Source organism: Tenrec ecaudatus, chromosome 1 (genome assembly GCF_050624435.1).
Source record: "Tenrec ecaudatus isolate mTenEca1 chromosome 1, mTenEca1.hap1, whole genome shotgun sequence".
Classification (NCBI taxonomy): Eukaryota; Metazoa; Chordata; class Mammalia; order Afrosoricida; family Tenrecidae; genus Tenrec; species Tenrec ecaudatus.
In genome coordinates, this window is record NC_134530.1 from 98,157,863 (window position 1) to 98,181,130 (window position 23,268).

At 37.6% G+C, this 23,268-nt stretch overlaps 1 protein-coding gene across 2 annotated transcripts in view; it reads left to right on the plus strand.

Annotated features, from left to right (window-relative positions):
* LRRC7 (leucine rich repeat containing 7) overlaps nt 1-23,268 on the plus strand; it is a 480,765-nt gene that overhangs the window by 348,262 nt on the left and 109,235 nt on the right. For both annotated transcript variants that reach the window (XM_075540042.1, XM_075540036.1), the window contains exons 11-14: nt 12,163-12,292; nt 13,254-13,369; nt 19,186-19,255; nt 22,285-22,384. In XM_075540042.1, the coding sequence (XP_075396157.1) occupies nt 12,163-12,292; nt 13,254-13,369; nt 19,186-19,255; nt 22,285-22,384 (416 nt within the window). The remainder of the gene's footprint in view (nt 1-12,162; nt 12,293-13,253; nt 13,370-19,185; nt 19,256-22,284; nt 22,385-23,268) is intronic.

Genomic DNA, 23,268 nt, shown 5'->3' on the forward strand with positions numbered 1-23,268 from the left:
TCACCACAGCCTCTCCAACACTTGTTGCTCTCTGATTTACTGATCTGGGCTAGCCTCAGGGGTGTTAGGTGGTATCTCATGGTTGTTTTGATTTGCATTTCTCTTATGGCAAGGGACTTCGAACACTTTCTCATATGTTTATTGGCCATATTGATCTCCTCTCTAGTGAAAGTTCTTCTCAATTCTTTTGCCCACTTCCTTAGGGGGTTAATTGTTTTCCTCTTTTTGCAGGTCACGATGATGTTGTAGATTTTAGTAATGAGCCCTTTGTCTGATGTGTCATTACTAAAAATCTTCTCCCAGTCTGTGGGTTGCCTTGTCACCCTCTTGGCGAAGTCTTTCGAGGTGCACAGGTGTTTTATTCTTATTAGATCCCATTTGTCGATTTCCAGTTCACCTGTGTGTGTCCCCTTCCCTGTTGCAGTGAGCCTATGTGCTCCCTGGGCCAGTGCTCTGAGATTAGTCCCGATTCCCTCCTTAATGGTCCTGTTGGTTTGGGGTTTGACTTCTAGATCTGTGATCCACCTTGAGTGTATACTTGTGCATGGGGTGAGGTAAACGTCTTGTTTCATCTTTTTTTTTTTTCACAAGAGAAAAGCTTGTAGTTAGTTCAGGGATTGTTTGCTGGCCCTTAGGAGCGTTTTCCAGCCCTAACCAATCTTGTAAACGTTTCTCTCTGCAACAGCTTCCATATCCCAATGATGGTCTCTTTCCTGATTCTGTAGTCCCTCCCACAAGTGTGATCAAGGGAACTGCCACCAATCATGATGATTTCCCTTGCTCTCCATAACCTAGACAAGTGGCCATGGGAAAAAGATCTCCCTTATACACATGACTTATCTGTTTTTCTCATCCTTGTCCTGTGTGAGACTTAGCATGTGTTTTTATATTTGAATTTGGGGTTGCTTTTCGCCCCTAATGCAATTGCAAGCATTATAACCTACCTCCAGTAGGGTTATTTAAACATATACATTACCTAAAGCAAAGCTTTACTGTGTCTTGTAGTAATTCCATGGGAGTTCGCTATTTTGAGAATATTTCATATATTTTAGAGCCCTTGTGACACTGTCAGATAAGCAATGGACTGCTAATGTCAAGGTCAGCAGTTCAAATCCAGTAGGTACTCAAAGGAGAAAGATGAGGCTATGTGATACTTTAAGGAAGTAGTTCGCAACCTTTCTAATGCTGTGACCCTTTAATATATTTCCTCATTTGTGGTAGCACCTCCACCCATCGGAAATATGTGTTTTCCAATGGTCTTAGGCGACCCCTGTGAAAGGGTCATTCGACCCACAGGTTGAGTATTGCTGCCTTAAGGATTTACAGCCTTGCAATTCTTATATAGGGTCATCATCAGTCAGAAATGACTCAGTTGCAAAGCTTATTTTGTTTTGTTTTATTTTGTACTTAAATGTTTTCAAAAGCTATAAATTCTACTCTGCCTAGATCCTGCAGCATCTTCATTACCAAGAAGTTGGTTACAAATGTAAATGTGAGTCCCACCTCAAATCACTGAATCTAAATAAACATATAAGCACATCTCATCATGGTTTGTGTGAACTCTGAAGTTTGTAAAGCACTGTTACATAGGACTTTAAATTTTCTAGACAACTTATTTTTGCTTTCAATGTATACATTTATACAGATATGGCTTCGACAACAAAAAGTAATCTTTGTTCTAGCTTTTGATTTAGTTACTACAAGTGCCAATGATGATCTGAGTAAATAGGATGGCAATTACATCCAGGACCTTGTGTTAGAACACCTTAAGTTATTTCCAACATGAGAACTATCAGTATGCCAACTGAAACTGTGACTATGCGTTTGAATCTTTGGAATTTTACAAATTACTAAGGAATGTGTGTTATATGCCTACTAGCTCTTACATGTAATCTAGCCATGTAAAATATTTTCTTTCTACAAATATGAGAGTAGACAATTGTGATGTTAATTTTAAAAAGCTCCTAATAAGCCACATCAATCTGAGTTTCTGTAAACCACCTGGGGACCCGGCATGTGCCATAGAATACTAGGACTTTGAACCTTGGATCTTCAAGGTACGCAATCTGCTCCAAATGCCATACCAGTCCATTTCCGCTAACTAATACCTGGGATACCAATCTTTACACATTTCATTTCATTTTGACTTCCATTTTGATTTGACCTTCATTTTGATTCATCCTTCGCATATTCCAAGTTCTGAGCATTATCAGATTTTTATAGCTGTTTCTCCTTTTTTATCATTTTATTGGGGGAGCTCATAAACTCGTACCACAATCCATCAATCCATCCATTGTGTTAATCACATTTTCACATTTGTTGCCATCATCATTCTCAAAGCATTTTCTTTCTACCTGAGACCTTGGCATCAGCTCCTCATTTTTGCCCCTCTCTCCCACACCCTTCCTTCTTCATGAACCCGTGATAATTTCTAATTTTTTTTTCATATCTTACACTGACCTTCACCCACTTTTCTGTTGTCTATCCCCCAGGGAGGGGTTATATGTAGATCATTGTGATGGGTTCCCCTTTCTCCCCACACCTTTCCCTTACCCTCCTGGCATTGCTACTCTCATTATTGGTCTTGAGGGGTTTATCTGTCCTTGATTCCCTGTGTTTCCAGCTCTTATATGTACCAGTGTGCATGCTCTGGTCTAGCTAGATTTGTAAGGTAGAATTGGGGTCATGATCGTGGGCGGGGGGAGGAGGGGAGGAAGCATTAAAGAACTAGAGGAAAGTTGTATGTTTCATCGTTGCTATACTGCACCCTGACTGACTCATCTCCTCCACGTGACCCTTCTGTAAGAGTATGTCCAGTTGCCTACAGGTGGGTCTTGGGTCCCCACTCTGCACTCCACCTCATTCACAATGATATGATTTTTTTGTTCTTTGATGCCTGATACCTGATCCCTTTGACACCTCATGATCACACAGGCTGGTGTGCTTCTTCCATGTGGGCTTTGTTGCTTCTCAGCTAGATAGCCACTTATTTATCTTCAAGTATTTAAGACCCCAGATGCTATATCTTTTGATAGCTGGGCACCATCACCTTTCTTCACCACATTTGCTTTTGCACCCGCTTTGCCTTCAGTGATCGTGTAGGGAAGGTGAGCTGTTTTTCCTTACCTTGAATCATGCCCCATTGGTGAATGAAGATTCCTTAGGCTCTATTTCCACAGGCTCTACCTAATTCATGTCACCATGGCCGACCCCACTCTGAGAATTCAGCAACTCTTTAGTCACATTTCGCCTGCCTTCCGACCAGAGGACCCCATCCTTTTATATTCCTGCTTTCACATGCATATGAGGTGACTAGAATGAACATGGCCTGGGTCAAGCACAGTCTAGTTTTCAAAGTGACATCTTTGCTTTTTAGCATTTTAAAAGGTCTTTTTAAAATGATTTGTCCAAATGCAACACATGCTTTGATTTATTGACTGCTGCTTCCATGAGCTTTGATTGTGAAGCAAGGAAAATTAAATTCTTGAGAATTTAAATCTTTTCTCCATTTATTATGATGTTACTGATTTGTTTTCTTTATGTTGGAGGATGTACCTTTGGCCATCAGCGAAAGCTTCAAGACTTCTTTACTTTCAATCTGAAGATTGTTCAGGAGCCTTCCTCCAATCCCAGGGCCCAATTCTTCTTGATATAGTTCAGTTGCTCAGATTATTTGCTCATTGTACAGACTGAATAAGTACAGTAAAAGATTACCACCCTGATGTACACCTTTTCTGACTTTATACCCCTCAATGTTCCCTTATTCTATTTGATGGAAAAAATAGTGAAACTGGTGTTAAGTAGAAAAATCAAACCCACTGTCATTGAGTTGACTTCAAAACTTAGCAACCCTCACTAGGACTTCTGAAACTGTAAATCTTCCCAGAAGCACACAGCCTCATCTGCCTCCTGAAGAGTAGCTGGTGGGTTTGAACCTCTAACCTTTCTGTTAGCAGGCTAACATTTTTACCACGGTGCCATCCATAGTTCACTATAATTTTGAACATCATAAGCATAAAGAAATAAAGTAGTGTTTTGATTTCATTTCTATGTAAAAAGGCTTATGAAGAATAGCTGAATTGTGCTTGCCTTCTCTTTGCTGTGTAACTTATGGAGTCTTAAAGTGAATCTCATACTTCTCTCTAAAATCGGTATCATTTTTATCAAATATCTATTTTTTTTATCCTTTCCATATCATTGAATGTCTCCATGAGTTTCTTTAGTGTGCATTTATTGCCAGCATCACTTCCTCTGGGCCATCTCAATTATTTTGATCATTTAACAACTGTCCTTATCTACTTTGATGCTTTCCGTCACTAGGTTCTTCCGGTGGCACAATGGAATTTCCTGAGTGAGCGCAGTGTTAACTACTACCAGGTCTCTTACTTCCTCTCTAAGTCACCTGGGTTAAATTCAAGACCTGCAAAATTATTTGCACAGTCCACTACGAGTTTTTGCTATATTGCACACATATTTCTCCTGCTGCTTGCTGGCATAATGCTTGCATTTTTCCACTGTATGCTTTCTATATTTCCTCTAAACTCAGCTAAATAAATTGCATGGTTTCCAGTTTTAGCATCAGTAGCCTATTCAAGAGGTTGACTAAAATAATAGGCTTTACAAGTTGGAATCACTTCTTGCTCCATTAGCTAGATTAATGAAGTTGTTCTTGGTGGCAAAAGCAAATCCTCACATTTTCATTCACACCCCGAAGAGTGTTAGAGTGAGCCAGAGCATTATTGACTTAAGGTAACTCGTTTGGTTTTTTGTTCTACTTTCCTCTTCTGTTAGAGCATATCCGTCAGCAATGATGATTTAAAGGTTAGATTCCTTTGCGTAGTTTCTCTACTCTTCTGAGAATGAAGAACAACTTCATTTGCTTCGATGGACTAAATAACTGTTGCGGGGTAACCTGTCATTACAGACTTTGAAATTAGAGCTGGCTTTGCTGCCTGATCATATGTGCATCTGTTAGTCATGCCATGCGGACAGAAGAGCAGCTGCGTGGACACTTCATGCACTCTCTTAAAGTCAACAGACTTTGGTAACCGATTGGTACAATGTGGTTGAAGTTGTTTGCATATCAGAGATATGCCATGTAAAGACTGTCTTACTATAGTACAAGCCTAATCCACAAAAGACTAAAAGAAAATACAAAACCCATAATTGTATCATTTATAAATGCCCTATTTCACTTTCACTTTCTGAGCATTTTATATCTGTGCTTTATTTTTAAAAAGCATGGTACTCTTTCCTGTACAGCGACATGAAAGTTTATTGTTTTCGAGTGTTCAAGTCAGTTTAGACTCATGGCGACTCGTGTTCGACAGGACAAAGCACTGCTCCGACCAGTGTCCCCTTACAGAGCCTCCGATGCGGAAGTCCATTGTTGCAGCCGCCTCGTCGATCCACATTCTTCTGAGTCTTCCTCTTTCTCACTGAGCCTCTACTTTACGAAGCATGATGGCTTCTCTGGGCACTGGTCCCCCTATAATGTGTCTGAGGCACATGAGATCAAATCTGTACCCCTCAATTTCAAGGGCTATTCTGGATGTACTTCCTTTGAGACAGATTTGTTGTTCTTCTGGCAATAGATGTTTCTTCAATAATCTTCGCCAAAACCACGATTCAAATACATCAGTGCTTCTGCGGTCTTTTGTCCAATGGTAGAGCTTTCACGTGCGTGTGAGCTATTGGAAATACCAGGACCTGGGTGAGGCACAGCTTCATTCTCAAATGACATCTTTGCTTTTTCGCATTTGATATGGATCTTTGACAGTAGGTTTGGTCAATGTCATATGTCCTTTGCTTTCCTGACTGCTCCTTCTGTCAGCGTTGATTTGGGGCTTGGTAAGTACATCCTCTCTGAACCAAATTCAAATGGGTTTATTAGCACCAAGAAGAAAACTCTCAATGAGATGGGCTGGCACAGGGGCTGCAACCATGGGCTCAAACACGACACCAGCTATGAGGAGGCATCTAGCAGTGTCTTCTTTTACTGTGCATGGGTTCTCCTCGTGGTGCATAGGGTCTAGTAGCTCTTGTGGTCATTTTTCTATTTGTTTGATACCTAAGACCATATGACAGAGTCAAGAAGCAAACTCATTCTTATTACAACCATATATGCTCCGTCTCTGTGCCAAATTAACTGCTTAGCTAAATTATGGGAACACATTGTACTCAAGCTAGCTAATTCCAATATCTAAAAAAAGAAACTGATTTCTACAACCTACTCCATCCCACTCTAATTCACTCTTCCCTGGATAATGGCAGGGATCCTTAACACTGATGGTTTCTTCCTATTACACTAATGACAAGAGTATGAGTAGTAATAACAATGTAATAATATACATAATAACATCAATGACAACTTAAATGCCTAATGCTTAGTCTTCACCAGGCCCTCTTTGTTTCACAGAGATCTCAAAGGTGGCAACTGAAATTAGTTACTCCCTGGAGATAACTTAATCTAAATTCATATGGCTCTTTCTTTAGGTCAGGGGCTGTTAGCTGCTGTCAAACCAAGTCTGTCTCACGGCAAGTCTACGTGTGCAGAGTGGGGTTTTCAAGACTGGATTTCATAAATAAATGGTCTGGTCTGCTCTGGTCTCCCAAGGTGCCTCTGTGTGCTGCCCAGGGACTGATCAGGGATAAAGTTGGCTGAGGGCGGGATGGGATTGTGACAAACTGTGCAACAAGTGCCCATGTGCACGCAGCATCTATTACTCAGTTCCCATGGCTGCTTGAGGAAGTGTTCTTCCTGAGAAGGTATACAGTATTTTCAAATATGCCTCTTTTCTAACGGACTTCAAACATCTGAGTCATTGTGTAAAACTTACCACACTTCTAAATGCCATGTAGACCAAACGAAACACATTTCAGACTAAATGAACTCTTGTCTGTGACTTTTGCTGCCAATCTACAAACTACGAGACAGGATAATGTGGTGCTGTCATACTGCCTTTCTCTAAGTCCCGACGTTGCTTGGCCTCATTCAGAGATTTCTTATATGCAAATTCTGGTTTTTAAAATGATAATTATTCTACACAGTTCTTTATTAAGAGATTAGCTATCTTTATCTCTAAAGTTCCCCAGTCCATCACCTGGCAATCATTTCATTTTATTGCTTTGATATTGAAAGATACAAGCAGAGTCACTAGGCTTCAATAGAACTTCCGAAGACAGACGAAGAGCAGGCGCTGCCTCCTCCATTCAGAGTTGACATGAGTGATGTGAATGACAACAGTAGAGCCTTCAGGCCCTTCATTTGCTGTTGTGGCGTGACACAAGATGAGATGAAACAGCTGCAAAGATCCGTTAATAATCAGAACAGAACATGGGAGAGAGAAAAAAGCAAGCCTCAAGGTATTATTTGAAGGATTCAAAGAGTCATATGTCAGAAGCTCTGGTGGTGTCGTGGTTACTCTCTAGGATGCTAGCCACAAGGCCAACATGAGAGAAAGACGAGGCTTTGTACTCCCTGAGAGCTACAGTCTAGGACACCCACGAGGGCACTTCGATCCTGGCCTATCCATGGCTATCAGTCAGAAGTGAGGTTTTTTGCTGAATATTTAGTTTGTTTTTTCTTTATGGGCAACATGTTCAATGACACAGGAAGCACAAAAAGAAGATGGAAGGAAAACAGAGTTACTGAACAAAAAACAAATGGTCACGGATCAAAGTTTTTAAGACATACCAAATGATAAAGAACCTGTGGTTCTAAGGCTAGGGATGACACAGCGGGTTCACAATCCATTGAAAGGGTCCACACTGGGAATAAGCCTCTGATGAATCCCCCCTGACCATTGACCAGGGATGTGAACAGCCTTCTATCAGACAGAATGCATTGGAAAGTGGATTCATGTCAATGTACTTAGGTTAAAATTTAACACATTCTCCATTTTGATTCATTCTAAATATGTCCTAGTTTTATTATTTTCTATTATATGTTTTACTGAAGTTTTCCTCTGCTTTTTTTGTTATTGTATTGGATTTTTATGTATTTGTATGGATGTTTTTCTTTATATGAAATCCAGGATAGGTAAATATATGCAGTCAGTAACAGGACTAATAGTTTATTGAAATTAATTATGGCAGGGGAGGTTGGGAGAAAATGGGAAGCTAATAACAATGGGGACAAGCAAGAAGAAAATGTCCTACAATGACTGTAATGATATTTTCCAAACTTCATTTAATATGTATAAACTATTGAACTGTATGATATCTGAATTACATGGCAATAAACTGTTAACGTTAACCACAACAGCAAAAGAACCAACCAGTAGTAATCCAAAATGGCAACAATTCTCCAAGAACTGACAGAATACAAATGAGAAACTTCAACACACGGATGTAACACTGAAAATGCCCCCTCACAAATGCAAGCAATATTGGAAAACCCTTACCTGGCCAACCGACTAGAAGAGGTCCCGATCTGTGTTCATTTCAAAGAAAGATGATCCAAAATAACGTGAAAATGACCAAGCAATATCATTAATGTCAATGGTAAAACAATATCATTAATTTTTACACCCAAGTAACAATTCAAAAAAACAGTTGCAGCAGGAAAACATTAGGAAACTTCCATAATTCAAATGTGATTCAGAAAAGGACATGAAATAAGAGAGATCATTGCTGACACCAGATGAGTCTTTGCAGAAAGCAAACAATACCAGAAGATGCTTACTTGTGTTTTTGTTTTGTTTTTACTCTACAAAAGGCGCCCAACTATGTGGGCGACTTTGCAAAATACAGGAATTCCAGAGCACTTCATTGTGCTCCGGCGAACGTGAACATAGGCCAAGAGGAGACCTCAGGATACAAATTCAGGAAATATGTGGGAGGGTTGTATCCTTTTGCCATAGTTACTCAAACTGTGCTGATCAAACATGGGAGAATGAAGAAAGCAATGTCAGGATTGGAGGGAGGCTCATTAACAACCTGGAATATGCAGATGACACCATCTTGCTTGCAGAACATGAAGAGGACTTGAAGAATTTACTGCTGACGATCGCAGATCACACCCTTCAATATGGATTACACCTCAACATAAAAACACCAAAGTTTTCACAATGGGATCATTAAGCATCGTGATGATAAACAGAGAAAAGATGGACATTGGTAAAGACTTCATTTTACCTGGATCCACAGCCAATGCCAATGGAAGAGCCCTTGCCATTGAGTTGACTGCAATTCAGATAGTCTACTGGACCGAGTGGCTCTGCTCCATAATGGTGCCAGGGTGGTAGCGTGAACTGAAGCAGACAGCCCCAACTTTCTCCCACTTGGTGTTTAGCAGCCAACCCCTTTATCCACTTTTCCACTGATGGAAACAGCTGTCCAAAAAATCAGAATTATTGGATAAGGCAAATCTGCTTCCAAAGCCCTCTGTCACATTGACGTCTAAGTTGTGGTGGATGTAAGCGTCGGTATTTTCAGTCACTTCATGCACAAGTGAAAGATGGACAATGGAAAAAGAAGATTTGCTATCTTTGAATTATTGTGCTGGCAAATAATACTACATATGTCATGACTGGCAGAAGAATGAACCAATCTATCTTGAGACAAATATTCCCCGACTGCTCCTTGAACCGCGGAGGGTGAGATTTCATCCCGTGCATTCTAGACGTGTGTTCAAGAGAGAGCTTCCTACTTGGTAAAAGGTCACCGAAAAAGCTTTGAGAGAGACAGATTAACACAGTGGCTACAGAAATGGGCTCAAACACAACAATAATTTTGACGATTGTCAGAGCATCGGGCAGTGTTTCATTCTGGGAAATTAGAACCAGCGCTAAACCACCTAACAAGAACAAAAGGCTTAGTACAATATCTAATTTGTTTTTTAATAAATAATTTTACTACAGGCTCTTACGGCTTTTAGAACAATCCATGCATCAATTGTATCAAGCACATGTGTATATATGCTGCTATCATTATTTTCAAACGTTTTCTTTCTGCTTCAGCCCTTGGTGTCAGCTCCTCTTTTTTCCTTCCCTCTCCTACCCTCCCACTTAATTTGTATTTGTATTGTTATTATTTCATTCCTTCTACCTGTTCTCCCAAAGACCTGCCTTCACAGCCGTCTACCTTCCCATTGACAATGATATGCACTCATTCCAATAATATATTGTATGAAGGTGTTTATAGTCAATATAGAGAAACCATAACTAGAATAATATAGTTCCTAAGGGCTATGGCAGAGGAGGTGGGGTTGGGTGAACCAGGAGTAAATAATGGGTGCAAGAATGAAGGGGGCAAAAGAATGAAGAAAATATTTCAAGATTGATTATAATGATTGCACAATTCTTTTTAATATATTAGGGATTCAGCAAGGGCAATGTAATGGAGAGAAATTACTGAAACCCAAATGAAGGCTGAGCATGATAGTGGGACAAGAGGAAGGTAAAAGGAAATAGAGGAAAGAACTAGGAGACAAAGGGTATTTATTGAGGTCTAAATACAGGCATGCACATATGAATATATATATTTATATAGGATGGTGGGAAAATAGATCTACGTGCATATATTTATAGGTTTAGTATTTAGGCAGCAGATGGACATTGGGCCTCCACTCAAGTACTTACTCAATGCAAAAACACTATATTCTATTAAATTGGCATTCCATGATGCACACCTTCCCGACGCGATCGCTGAAGACAAATGTGTGCATAAGCAAATGTGGTAAAGAAAGCTGATGGTGCCCAGTTATCAAAACATATAGTGTCTGGGGTCTTAAAGGCTTTCAGGTAAACAAGCAGCCATTTAGCTCAGAAGCATCAAAGCCCACATGGAAGAAGCACACCAGCCTCTGTGACCACAAGGTGTCGAAGGGATTGGGTATCAGGCATCAAAGAACAAAAAGTCATATCATTGTAAATAAGGGTGAGTGCAGAGTGGAGACCCAAAGCCCATATGTAGGCAACTGGACAACCCCTTACGGAAGGGTCGGAAGGGTCATGGAGAGGAGACAAGCTAGTGGGGTGCAGGGTAGCAACAATGAAACATACAACTTTCCTCTAGTTCTTAAATGCTTCCTCCCTCCACTATCATGATCCCAATTCCACTTTACAAATCTGGCTGGATCAGGGGATGTAAATTGGTACAGATAAGAACTGGAAACACAGGGAATCCAGGAAAGATGACCCCTTCAGGACCAGTGCTGTGAACGGCAATCCCGGGAGAGGAGAGGGAAGCTGGGGTAGAAAGGGGGAACTGACTATAAGGATCTACATAAAACCTCCTCCTTGGGGGACGGACAACAGAAAAGTGGATGAAGGGAGACATAGGACAGTGTAAGAGAGGACAAAATAATAATAATTTATAATTTATCAAGGCTTCATAAGGGAGGAGGAGTGGGGAGGGAGAGGGAAAAATGAGGAGCTGATATCAAAGGCTCAGGTAGAAAGCAAATGTTTTGAGAACGATCATGGCAACAAATGTACAAATGTGCTTGACACAATGGACACTATGTATGGATTGTGATAAGAATTTTACAAGCCCCCAATAAAATGATTAAAATAATAATAATAATTTAAATGTAAGGTATGGGAAATATGTCAGTAAAAATGTTTTCAAAAATGGAATTGTAATAAACAAATTATATAATTGTTTGAAAACAAATTGTATAAAACAAACATCCAATTCCCCACACACATACCAAACATGGATGAAGAGAGACGGCCATTGATAAGACATAAAAACATAATAATTTATAAGTTATCAAGGGATCACAATGGTGAGAAGTGGAGAGGAAGGGGGAAAAAGGAGCTGATACCAAGGGCTCAGAAAGAAAGTATATGCTTAGAAAATGATGATGGCAACATATATACAAATATGCTTCAAACAATTGTATCAAATGTTATGAGTTGTAAGAACCCCCAATAAAATTATTTTAATAACATAAAATACTGCTATAATTTTCAATGAATCATTAAAATGACAAGTCAATTGGGAAATGGAAAAGTAAACAGCATTTATTTTTATATATTTTACCAAACTGAATCATTTACTTCAAGGTATTGTGACATTCAACTGAACTGATAAATTAATTTGTATATTATTGTACAGTGACTAGTTTTTTTTATGAATTGATTATGTCAGTTTGAGAAAACCTTTTTCTAACTAATCTTTCAAAATGTTTAATTAATGTGTTTAACTTTTCAGTTTATCTTTGCTAGAAGAATTTGACTGTAGCTGTAATGAATTGGAGTCTCTACCTGCAACTGTTGGCTACCTTCACAGTCTGCGAACATTAGCAGTGGATGAGAACTTCCTTCCAGAATTACCCAGAGAAGTGAGGAATAGCCTTATTTCTATTAATTAACATTCATGATTCTGTTTGGGGGTTAAATCACATCAGACACACAGCAGTGTAGACACATGAGTTGAACTGTGAGTGTATTCCAGAACTATCTACACTGTGCTTGTTAATTATTCTTTTTTTAATTCCTAGTGAAATTTTCTTATATTTAACTCAGAAAATGCACCTAACTTAAAGTTTGCATGCAAAAAATGTAATAAAACAGTATTAGTTAATCAATGCTAGAGAACCATCATTTTAAAATCTTTTCATTTATGTTTTTGCTATCAAGAAAAGTTATAGCAAACATCTCGGAATAATTCTAGCTACGTTTCTGAAATAAATGTGTCTTTTAATGTCAATATGGTTTCTAAGGGTCACATTACTTTTACATCAGGATACAGCTAGAGGTTCTTTAATTTTTACCTCTCAGTGGTAGTTTAATCTAGTAATTTTAAGAAAAAAGTGTGAAACATTTATTTAATATTTCTGTTAATCATTTCTATATTAAAATAACAATGTACATATTACTTTAAAGCCAAAAAATCTGAACAACAATGACTCAAAGCACTGTAATGTAGGATAAAACTAACTTTGTCAAGGAAATATCAACAAAACTTCATTTATTTTGTATATGTGATTTTCTTTATAAACTCAGATGAATTAACACTTGCTTTGGTAGCCAGAAAAATACAATTTATAAAAACAATTATGTTAATGACCATTTAATTAGAAAACAAAATCATAACAAAGAAAATACTGCCTGATATATATTTGAAGAACATATATACATATAGGAAGTGATATATTTTTATTAAACCATACACTAATTAAAAGGAAGTCTTCACAGTGATAATAAAATCTTACAGTTAAATAAATCACTTTATAAATTAAAATGAATATAAAAATTGCATCATACTGTGGTTAATTATTTTGTTGTTGCTGTTACCCATAGATTGGAAGCTGTAAGAATGTCACAGTGATGTCTCTACGCTCCAATAAACTGGAATTTCTTCCTGAAGAGATTGGACAGATGCAAAAGCTGAGAGTCTTAAATCTGAGTGACAACAGGTATTCTTGCAACATTTCACAGTTACATATTAGTAGTTACTTAATAAAGCAAACATTTTTTTTGTCAATTTGGAAAGACTAATGTGTCTTATGAAGTAAGCAAAATGCAAATATGCATTTTTTGTTTTTAAATTTCAGAAGGTAAGTATTTTGAACTAACTTCCTAAATGTTCTGATTGAAATTATGTTGACATTATTTATTAAAATTATATAAAGCTTACACAGTGCAATATTCCCAGAAAACATATTATGCATACATAGAAAAATACTGCTAATAAAAAGCTATGAATTATTGATATTAGTTTATGTACATTTTATCTTTCTATGTATACATTTATGTATCCAACAAATTAATTGGAGAATGTTTATGTTTTCAATTCCACAAGATTATTGGTGAGAATACTGTCAGACAGTAATGTTTACACATTACTCTAAAGATAACTAAAAAAAATACTCCAGATTGTATTGCTGGGACAAAAAGTTTACATTGGTAGATGACTACATGCATTTGAAACTTTGCAGTTCATCTTCGTTTACTCCTTCTCTATAAAAAATAATTTTCCTCAATCAGAAAAGGACAAAAGTAAACATTGACTTGAGATAACTTTAAAGTAGTTTACAAAACCAAAGAGACCGCCATAGAGTCGATGTAGACTCATAGCCACCCTACAGAATTAGGTTCAGTGATTACAAATTAGAATACATTCCTTCAACTTTTTATAAAGTTTAATAAGACAAATGATAGTATGAGAAACAGAGAGAGCATGCATTGAAACTGTCAATGATGGCCTTTTATCAAATTATGAAGATTTTTAAAGTTCCAGGGTAATTTGACTCACTTTTATGAATGCTAGCGCAACACTTCTACAAAAATAGAAGTGTAACTTTTTCTTTGTATTATTTGTTTTATAAGTTTATAAGACTTTTAAAAAATAAAACAATATCAATATTGTAGTGTTTTAAAATATTTTTACTTTAACTTATGTGATTACATATAAAATGCTTTTATAATCTTCCTAATGTATACATTGTTCATATTTTTGTAGATGTCTAAATCATTTCCCATTTACTAAATTATTTGTGAGTACATAAGTACTTCCATAATTATTGTTAAATGTTGTAGCATTTTCAACTTCTATTATCAAAATACATTTATCTATCAATTGGTTGATAGAAATTCAACATATGAAAGACAAAGAATTTCTCTTCCAAGCTATATATAAAATGTTCATCTATATTCAAGAGTGAGCATGCAAAAATTAAAAATAAATCTCATTGTTTGTATTATAGACTTTGCTGACAAGCTATCTGGTAACCTCTGTGATCAAATTTTATAATCATGTGGAAGTTGAAAGATCTCAGATATTGTTGACATGAGCATTTGGCTATCTGAACTACCAAAGGCTGAAGCTCACTAAATAGATGATTTAGGCTGAATGCCAAACATAGCAAACATCTTATATCCCAAGATTCCTATGTTCAGTGACTGTCACTATAAATATCTACTATGCAGGCAGCAAATGTGCAAATGTGCTTGACACAATAGATGAATGGATGGATTGTGATAAGAGCTGTCTGAGCTACCAGTGAAATTATTAAAAATAAAATAAATAAATATCTACTATACAATATACAAAGGGTAAATACAAAAAAAGACATAGCTTCTGGAGTTCAACATAACATTGAGAGCTGTAATTCATTTAGTAATAGATAATAAAGGCATAGCCTCTGGCCCCCATGAAGCTTACCCTATGGGGATACTGGTTACGGAATGAATTCTTTTTAATGCATGATTATACAGTATGATATATTTCATTCAATCAAATTCAAGATGGCTTGAGAACAAATTGGGAAAATAGATTAAAAAGAGAGTCATGAAACACCTCTGAGAAATTAACATTAAACTGAGAGAGGAAAAAAATATTATGTAGTATTTAGCCAATAGACTATACAACTTGGTAAAACTCTTCGATTCCTTTGGTGTAAGTGGCTGATTCGTGAATAAATGTGAATATTAGTCATATTAACTGGTCTTCCTGGGAGACGTATGGATATTATAGTATCACTGACAGCGTTGTGCTTCAGGATAGTTCCTGGAATGCTCCTTTACACTATGACAAAGAGTCTATTCCTCCTCAATTTGTCAGTCTTGCCATGATATATAATGTGATTCAAAATGGCCACTAGTAGCCAATTTCAACTCATTAATGACTCTTGTATCAGTTTTATCTACTGTAGTAGCTTCCATGTTGCTGTGATCTTAGAAGCCACGTCATCAGTATTTAAAATTCCATTAGATGAGTCATGGTGAAGAGGTTTCAGTGGTGCATCCAGACAAAGAACAAACTGGGAAGAAGCAGTAGGCAATTTACTTCTGGAAATGTTGTGACCAGAGCCTTGCCTGATATGGTGTCAGCACATGAACCCTTCAAATTGGAAGCCACTCACTACACAAGGAGGGAAGAGCTGCCCCTCAACACAGAATTGACCAGGCATAATGACATGGGTGGAATCGTGCTGATGAGGCATGATTCAGAATGAGAAGAAACTATTTCAAGCATTCATCAATAATTGGAACAGGGAATGCGCAACACATGAATTTAGGAAAAGTGGAAGTTGTTAAAATTAAATCAAGTGCATAAAGATCAGTAGCCTAGGCATTAGTGAATTGAAATGAACTAGTGTAAACCATCATTTTGAGTCCAATAATCATGTGATTTCTGATGTGGGAATGACCTATTCAAAAGGAAGGGCATCACATACATCCTCAAAAAGAACACTTCAAGATCTAGCTTGACGAACAATGCTGCCTGCCACAGGACGTTATCTATGCCCACAAGGAAGTCCGCTTAAGACAATTATTAGTCACATTTTCACACTGAAGCTGGTGATGAAAAAAAAATGAAGAATTCTACCAACTGCTTCAGGCTGTAATCAATCAAAAATGCAATCAGGATGCATTGATAATTAGTGGCAGTTGGAATGCAAAAGTTGGAAGCAAGGAGGAATGCTCTAATTAAAGAACATGGCCTTACTGATGAAATGAAGCTGAAAATTTCATGATGGAATTTTGTAGGGTCAATGACTTCTTCATTGGGAATAACAACATAGCAATTACGCTTTGCCAGATGGAGTAAACAGGAATCAAATCGTCTCCATCTGTGAAGATTGTGGGGAGTCTCAAGATCATCCACGACACAAGGACAGGGGCTAACTGTGCGGTGAACCAAAAGTTGCTCACGTGTAGGTTCTGGTTGAAGCTGAAGAAAATTAAAACAAACCCACGAAAGCCACAGTATGACCTGGGTACAAGCCACTTGAATTCAGATACCATCCCAAGAACAGATTTGACATATGGAGACTGATGGCCTAAACTGATGGTTTATGGGATGATATTAAGAGCATCAAGCATTTGGACAGACTAATGGGCTCTAACACAAGGGATAAATACATACTGAAAATCAACCCACGCTACAGAAGACAAAACAGAGGACTAAGAGCTCCTAAATATACCACATTTGTGTATTTCAAAAGACTTCATCAAGAGTTAAAAGAAAACCCATAGATTGAGAAAAAGAAGTTGGAAGCGGTGGTAGTTACATAATTTCATGTCAATGGAAAGATATTCAAAAGTGTAGGGGTGGAGGTTAGCCTGTCAATCAGGTCACAGCCTGATGGTGACTTCTGTGGGCGTGGCCTTCTCATAAGGAGGACCCTGGAGCCTCCCATCTCCTGGTGGGCTTCACCTACCTGGGGCCTGACCCTGTTTGGTGCCAGAGCCCTAGAGATGTATCCATCACATCTCCATTGGATCCCCAGGATTTTGCACTCACCAGCATGTGATGTTCCTGCACTCTGCATCATTGGCTGTGGCTTCATGAGTCTGAATAGGGACTTATGGACTGATATTGGACTTGAGTTGGACTGGGCTGGGATGTGCTCCTGATATACAATTGCTTCTTCATATAAAGCTCTTTTCACACATATATTACTGTCACTGGTTTTGTTGCTCTTGTCAACCAGCCTAACACAGAAGTGATCTATTGGATAAAAGGCTAATCTAGAAAATATTTTAAAAAACTGAAATATCTCAATTGGAAAAAATACAATCCAATCAAAAATTGAGCAGAAGAGATGAATAAATAATATAATTATAATAAATAATATAAATAAATAATTCACTAAAGTTACATCTTTGCTCTTCAATATTTTAAAGAGGTCTTTTGAATACCAGTAAGATATTTACCTGTGTTTTGTTGATTATGCAAAGACCTTTAACCAAAAATTTTATGGATCAAAAAATTGATGGATAGCATTGCAAAATAAATGTGAATTCCAGACCACTTAACTGTGCTCTCGTGAAATCTTTATGTAAACCCAAAGGCAGTCTTGGAACAGAGCAACAAGATATTGCATGGTTTTAAATCAAGAAGCGTGTGTTAAAGCTGTATACTTTCACCATACTTATTAAATCTGTATTCTGAGCAAGGACTCTGAAAAGTTAGGTGATATGAAGAAGAACATAGGAGGAAGGCTTCTGAATAGCCTAGGGTTTACAGATGATGCAACGTTGATTTTGACATCCAAGGGGACTTGAAGCTACTTATTGCTAAAGATCAAAGACTACAGCTTTCAATATGGATTCTACTTCAACATAAAAAAAAAACAAAAATGCTCACAACTTTAGAAATAAACAACCTTGAAGCTGTAAATGATTCCATTTTACTTAGCTCCATAGTCAGTGTCCACGGAAGCAACCGTCAAGAAATCAAATGGTATGCTGTACTGGGAAAATCTGCTGCAAAAGAGCTCCTTCAACGATCGAAGAGCAAAGAGGTCCCTCTGTAAACTAAGGTGTGCTTGAACCAGAGCACGATATTTTCCATCACTGCCATTGCATGAGAAAACTGCGCAAAGATTACAGAAACCAGGAAAAGAAGCGATGACGTTGAATTCTGATGCTGGCAACGACCATTTATATAACTTTGGCTTTCAGAAGAATGAACGAATCTGTTTTAGAAGTACGGCCAGAATGCTCCTTAAAAAATGCTTTGGAACGTCCCATCAGAAGGGACTTGGTTTCTAGAGAAGGACATCAGTATTTTGGAAAAAGAGGAAGACCTTCAGCAAGATGAACTGAGAGACTGGATTTGTCAATGGGTTCAAACCTTACCAAAAAATGTGAGAATGAAAAAAAAAACAAACAAAAAAAATGTGAGAATGGTCCCCGCAGTGTTCTCTTCTGTTTTACATAGAGTGACTGGTTGGAAGTAAGCCGATGGTGCCTAACAATACACCAATATTTAACTAAATGAAGTATAGGAGAAAGCAAATTCTAGGCAGGAGGAAAAGGTTCATTTATCCTCCTCTTGGGGATAGCCCGTGGACTTTAGGACTGCTATCTGCAAATGGGTGATTACAATAAAAGAACTTCTGAGAAGAAAGGCTGTCGGCTCAAGTTCTACTCTGTCATATAGTCTTGCTATGAATTAAGATCAACCCTTTGGCAGTGAGCATGGTTGGTTTGGGGGTTTAGGTCAGTGCATCTGTGGGAACTGAGTCAGAGAAAGAAAGAGTAGCAGGTGACGCATTTGGAAGGGTTGTTAAGGTTAGATCTTTAAAGCTATGGCAAGGCATGATACTGATTTGGTTCAAATATTTGATATAATGGACAGCATTTGAGAGCTAAAGGATTGTCATTTTTGAAAAATCTGTCTGTGTATTGGATAAAAGCTGAAATCAACATGTTAGAGTAATTTTAAATGGTTTTTAAGTATGAATTTATCCATGCTCTAAAAGTTCTCTTGTTTCGGCAGGTTGAAGAATTTACCTTTCTCATTCACCAAACTTAAAGAGCTTGCTGCTTTGTGGCTTTCTGACAATCAAGTAAGAACTTTTAAGATTCGAGTTTGTTTCACTTATTTTTCAAGAGCAATTGCTAAGACGTTGAATTACAAAGCTAACTGCAATAGACACCTTTGACGACTGCTGCATATTATGTACAATGCCTTCTCCATTGAGAGAAAAATCTTGAAGGAACACTTCAAGTGTGTATTTCATTACTGTACACAAAAAATTATCACAATCCCCACTCTTTAAATACTCGAATGGTGCTTCGTTCTTAGAACTTTCATACACAAAGTAATCATCTTTATAACTTTTTAGCTGTAAGTGGTAAGTAGATGTCCTTAGAGAAGATACTTTAATTATAGTTTTGAAGGTAAGAATACATTATTATGACCATAATTCCCCTAAGAAGGAATTAATAGTATCATTCAGGGTCCTTTTTACCTCATGCCTTAATTACAATCAATTTAATTCTAAAACGTTACTCAAAAGTTGTATATATTTCTTTTAACAATTGTTCTTTTACATGAGCATAGTTTGATCATTTTTAGCTCATGAAACGTAGCCTATAATTGAGCCAGTAATCGAATGTTAATGAATCATCTCATTAACTAGAAAATAACATAAAGCCGTTAACTCTATCTGATTTGCCATCAGCAAAATTGGTGATGGATAATTTTAACATCCTTTATTGTTCCTCTCTGACTTTTCTTATAATTCTAGGTTTTTGAAACACCTATTCAAAATACTGAAAACCAAATGAAAACAACCCTTTGTCAACTCAGCTTCTATAATTGAATTATCTAATCACAAAAGAAGCAATTCTGATTAATTAATTGGCTACTTTTGTGAAAAATTTAAGATATACTCTACCCAATGAGAAATGTGAGATGGTAACACAGGGCAAGGAGAGGGGTGGAGAAATGATAACAATGTAGAAAAAAATTACCTTATTAAAAGTAAGGTGGCACAGCTGATTATTATTCACTGCTATCAATGAGTTGTACGGTTGTTATAAAACTGAAATGACATAAGGTGTGTGATATTTCTTTTTACAAAAATAGCACACACAAAAAGAGAAGCTACTGCTAAGGCTACTTATATACAACCAAACACCTCATAGGCTTTAGTTCCTTGGTTGGAGTTCAGGTTTCATGGTGCATCCCAGTTCACTACTACTCCTCATTTGCTGTATGGTGCTTGGGAAGATAAAATTTGTAAGAAGTTACCCAGAGCGCACTAACTGGTCTCTATTGACATGGAGCCACCGAGTAAGTGGAGTCAGCAATGGAAGGATGATATGAAGTATGGCTAATTGTCTTCATAAACAACTGCCTCTTTTGCCATGATACCAGAACAAGTTGATGGTGCCCAGTGCCTATTGGTGAACGTTTTGATCTAAGATTCCATGGTGGAATGATTATCAAAAGGGGAAAATGCAGTACAGAATTCCAAATTCTCCTGAACACTAGACTTTCTGGAGTTATGGAAGGTGAAAAAACCCTTAGAACTATTGCCTTGAAAGAACCTTTAAACATGAAACCAAAAATATCCCCTGCATCATTTTAAAATAGAAGAATGCTTTGCCTTATCTAGCTTTAAAAAAGAGAGAGAGAGAGAGAAAAGGAGGTCTGCCCTGAGGATGATGCTCTTTAAAGAGGTCCAATTGACAACCACAGCAACGTGACAGCTACCTTTGAGGGCAGTGAGTTTATGTGAATTAGGGAGGAACACCGAGAAAAGACTGGTCATAGTGGTTTTGTATAACTCAAATATTTTCAATCTCACTAAACCGTATGTGTAGAAAATATTGAATTAGTGTATCTTTCTCTATGTGTATTCCCCACCACCACAATAAAGGAGATAATATCTAGGTGGGAGAAGTAAAATATAAATGTAAGGATAAAGTATGTATTCTTACCATCATTATCGTGCTTCCATCTATTGAGTAAAAAATTATCTTTCATATCAAATCTTATCCATAACCTATAGATTTTTGTGAGCATCAATAGCTCATGATAAATTACATTGAAGTCAATGCAAACCACGCCAATGAAACAATCTATTCTACAGCCTTGTGAAAAAGAAATCCCATCCTATCAGGATTTATTACTCTGTGGGAGAATGGGCTGAACAGGGAGTGCATCACATAGCTTTATTTAGGGCTGTGGCTTAATGTATTTCTGATTCCATCTCAGGGTATTGGCCTCCCAAATAGCCTTTATGCTCATGCCTATTAAGAAGTGTCATAGGATAACAGATTGCTGAAGACATTAAGCAACATAATAATTTTCTAGGACATAACATCATAGTTCAAAAGCACCTTTAAAATACTATTTCTGAAATCAAATGATTAATATAGGATGAAATATGACCAATAGGTAACTATACTGTGATCTACTGAATACAAGAAGTCTCCCATTCAAATTGCAAAGAGTCTTCTAAAACAAAAGCTTCGGCTTTAGCCTTAAGAAATTCGTAGATGCCCTTGCATAGCGTGGATTTGATAGCAAATTTCTTTGTCTTTGGAAATGCTTCATAAGAATAAACAAGCATACATGACCATACCAAAAGCTTATTCCATTGAAACCATTTATCGCATGTTTACCTCTTTCAGGATTGAAATTGGCGTTTCTCAATCAAGAAATACGAGTTTTGGTAAATGTGGCTAAGAATGCCTTAGAAGAAAAACATCTCCTTATGAAAACTTTGAAATTTGAAAATGTTCCTCAACAATAGGCTTATTTTATAATAGATATACAGTGAAACCTATGAGAGCCAGAATTTGATGTTTCATACGTGTTCTGTCTTTGACAGGCTGCCGTCCTTTCCCTGTTTGATCACTCCTTTGAATGAAAAATACTTGAGTTTTCTTTCTCTGGCAGTTTTCCACGTTACACGGGTTCTGGTTTGCACACATCGTGTGATACTTCCTTATATCTTATCTTTCTTTCCTTTGAGTTGTTCATTCAGTTGCTGAAGCCAGACTATTGCGTGTGATCTTATATGGAACAAATGTCCTTGCCGTGCTGTCCGCTCGCTCTAACTTAGATGCTCTTTGTTTCCAGTCCAAAGCCCTTATCCCTTTGCAAACGGAGGCCCATCCAGAAACCAAACAGAGAGTACTGACTAACTATATGTTCCCTCAGCAACCTCGTGGTGATGAAGGTAAATTCTCGGTAGACGTTTTTTCTATACCTATCATGACTAAGGATTCTTCTTGTCCTCATTGCTGCTCAGGAGAACTGGCATGCGGGCAGTGCAGATAATTACATGACACACAGAATCATGGGGGGGGGGCGGGTATTCTAAATAGAATGAATCTTTCCTTTCTTTCAAAAGATCCTATTTTAGTAAGAGTCCTTTTAATCTTCCGAATCTTCATATCTTACGTGAAAACAAATGCGACAACTTCTCTCGCAGAATTGTAAGGAAATGCGGTCCTGGGTTTGCTGAATGAGCTTAGAGTGCACAGCTCTTCGGCTGGTTTATTTCTCATGCTCTAATTTCTCCAACACAATTTAAGAGTTGTTTAATCCAATGACTTCAGGCATCAAAATATTTTCCATGCTGAGCTCTCCTAGACTTGAACGAGAGTCCTTGGGTGGTTTAAACGGTTAAATGTTCAGCTACTAACTGAAATGACCACAACCGGTTTGCTGTTTTGTCTGGAAGACTTGTGGCTCCAGGTGACACAAGTGGTTAATATGCTCAGCTGCTAACTGAAAAGTTGAAGGTTTGATGGTAGAAAGACCTGGTGAACTACTTCTGAGACGCCAACCAAGGCGAGCAGGCAGGGTGTGGGCAGGAAGATGGGCCCCTTATGGACCCAGCTCTCTAGTTCTACCGTGATACACAGGGATGGGGTTGCCACGAGGTAGAAACAGTACAATGGCAACTAAGTTTGAACTGGTTTATATACTGAATGATATCAATCTTGAGAGTAAATCGTTTTGCTTATGTATTTCTTATAATCAAAGGTAATTATAATTAATTATTTTGTTTTTTGACTTTCAAATGTAAGTGAATCATTTTGGGATATTTAAGCATAC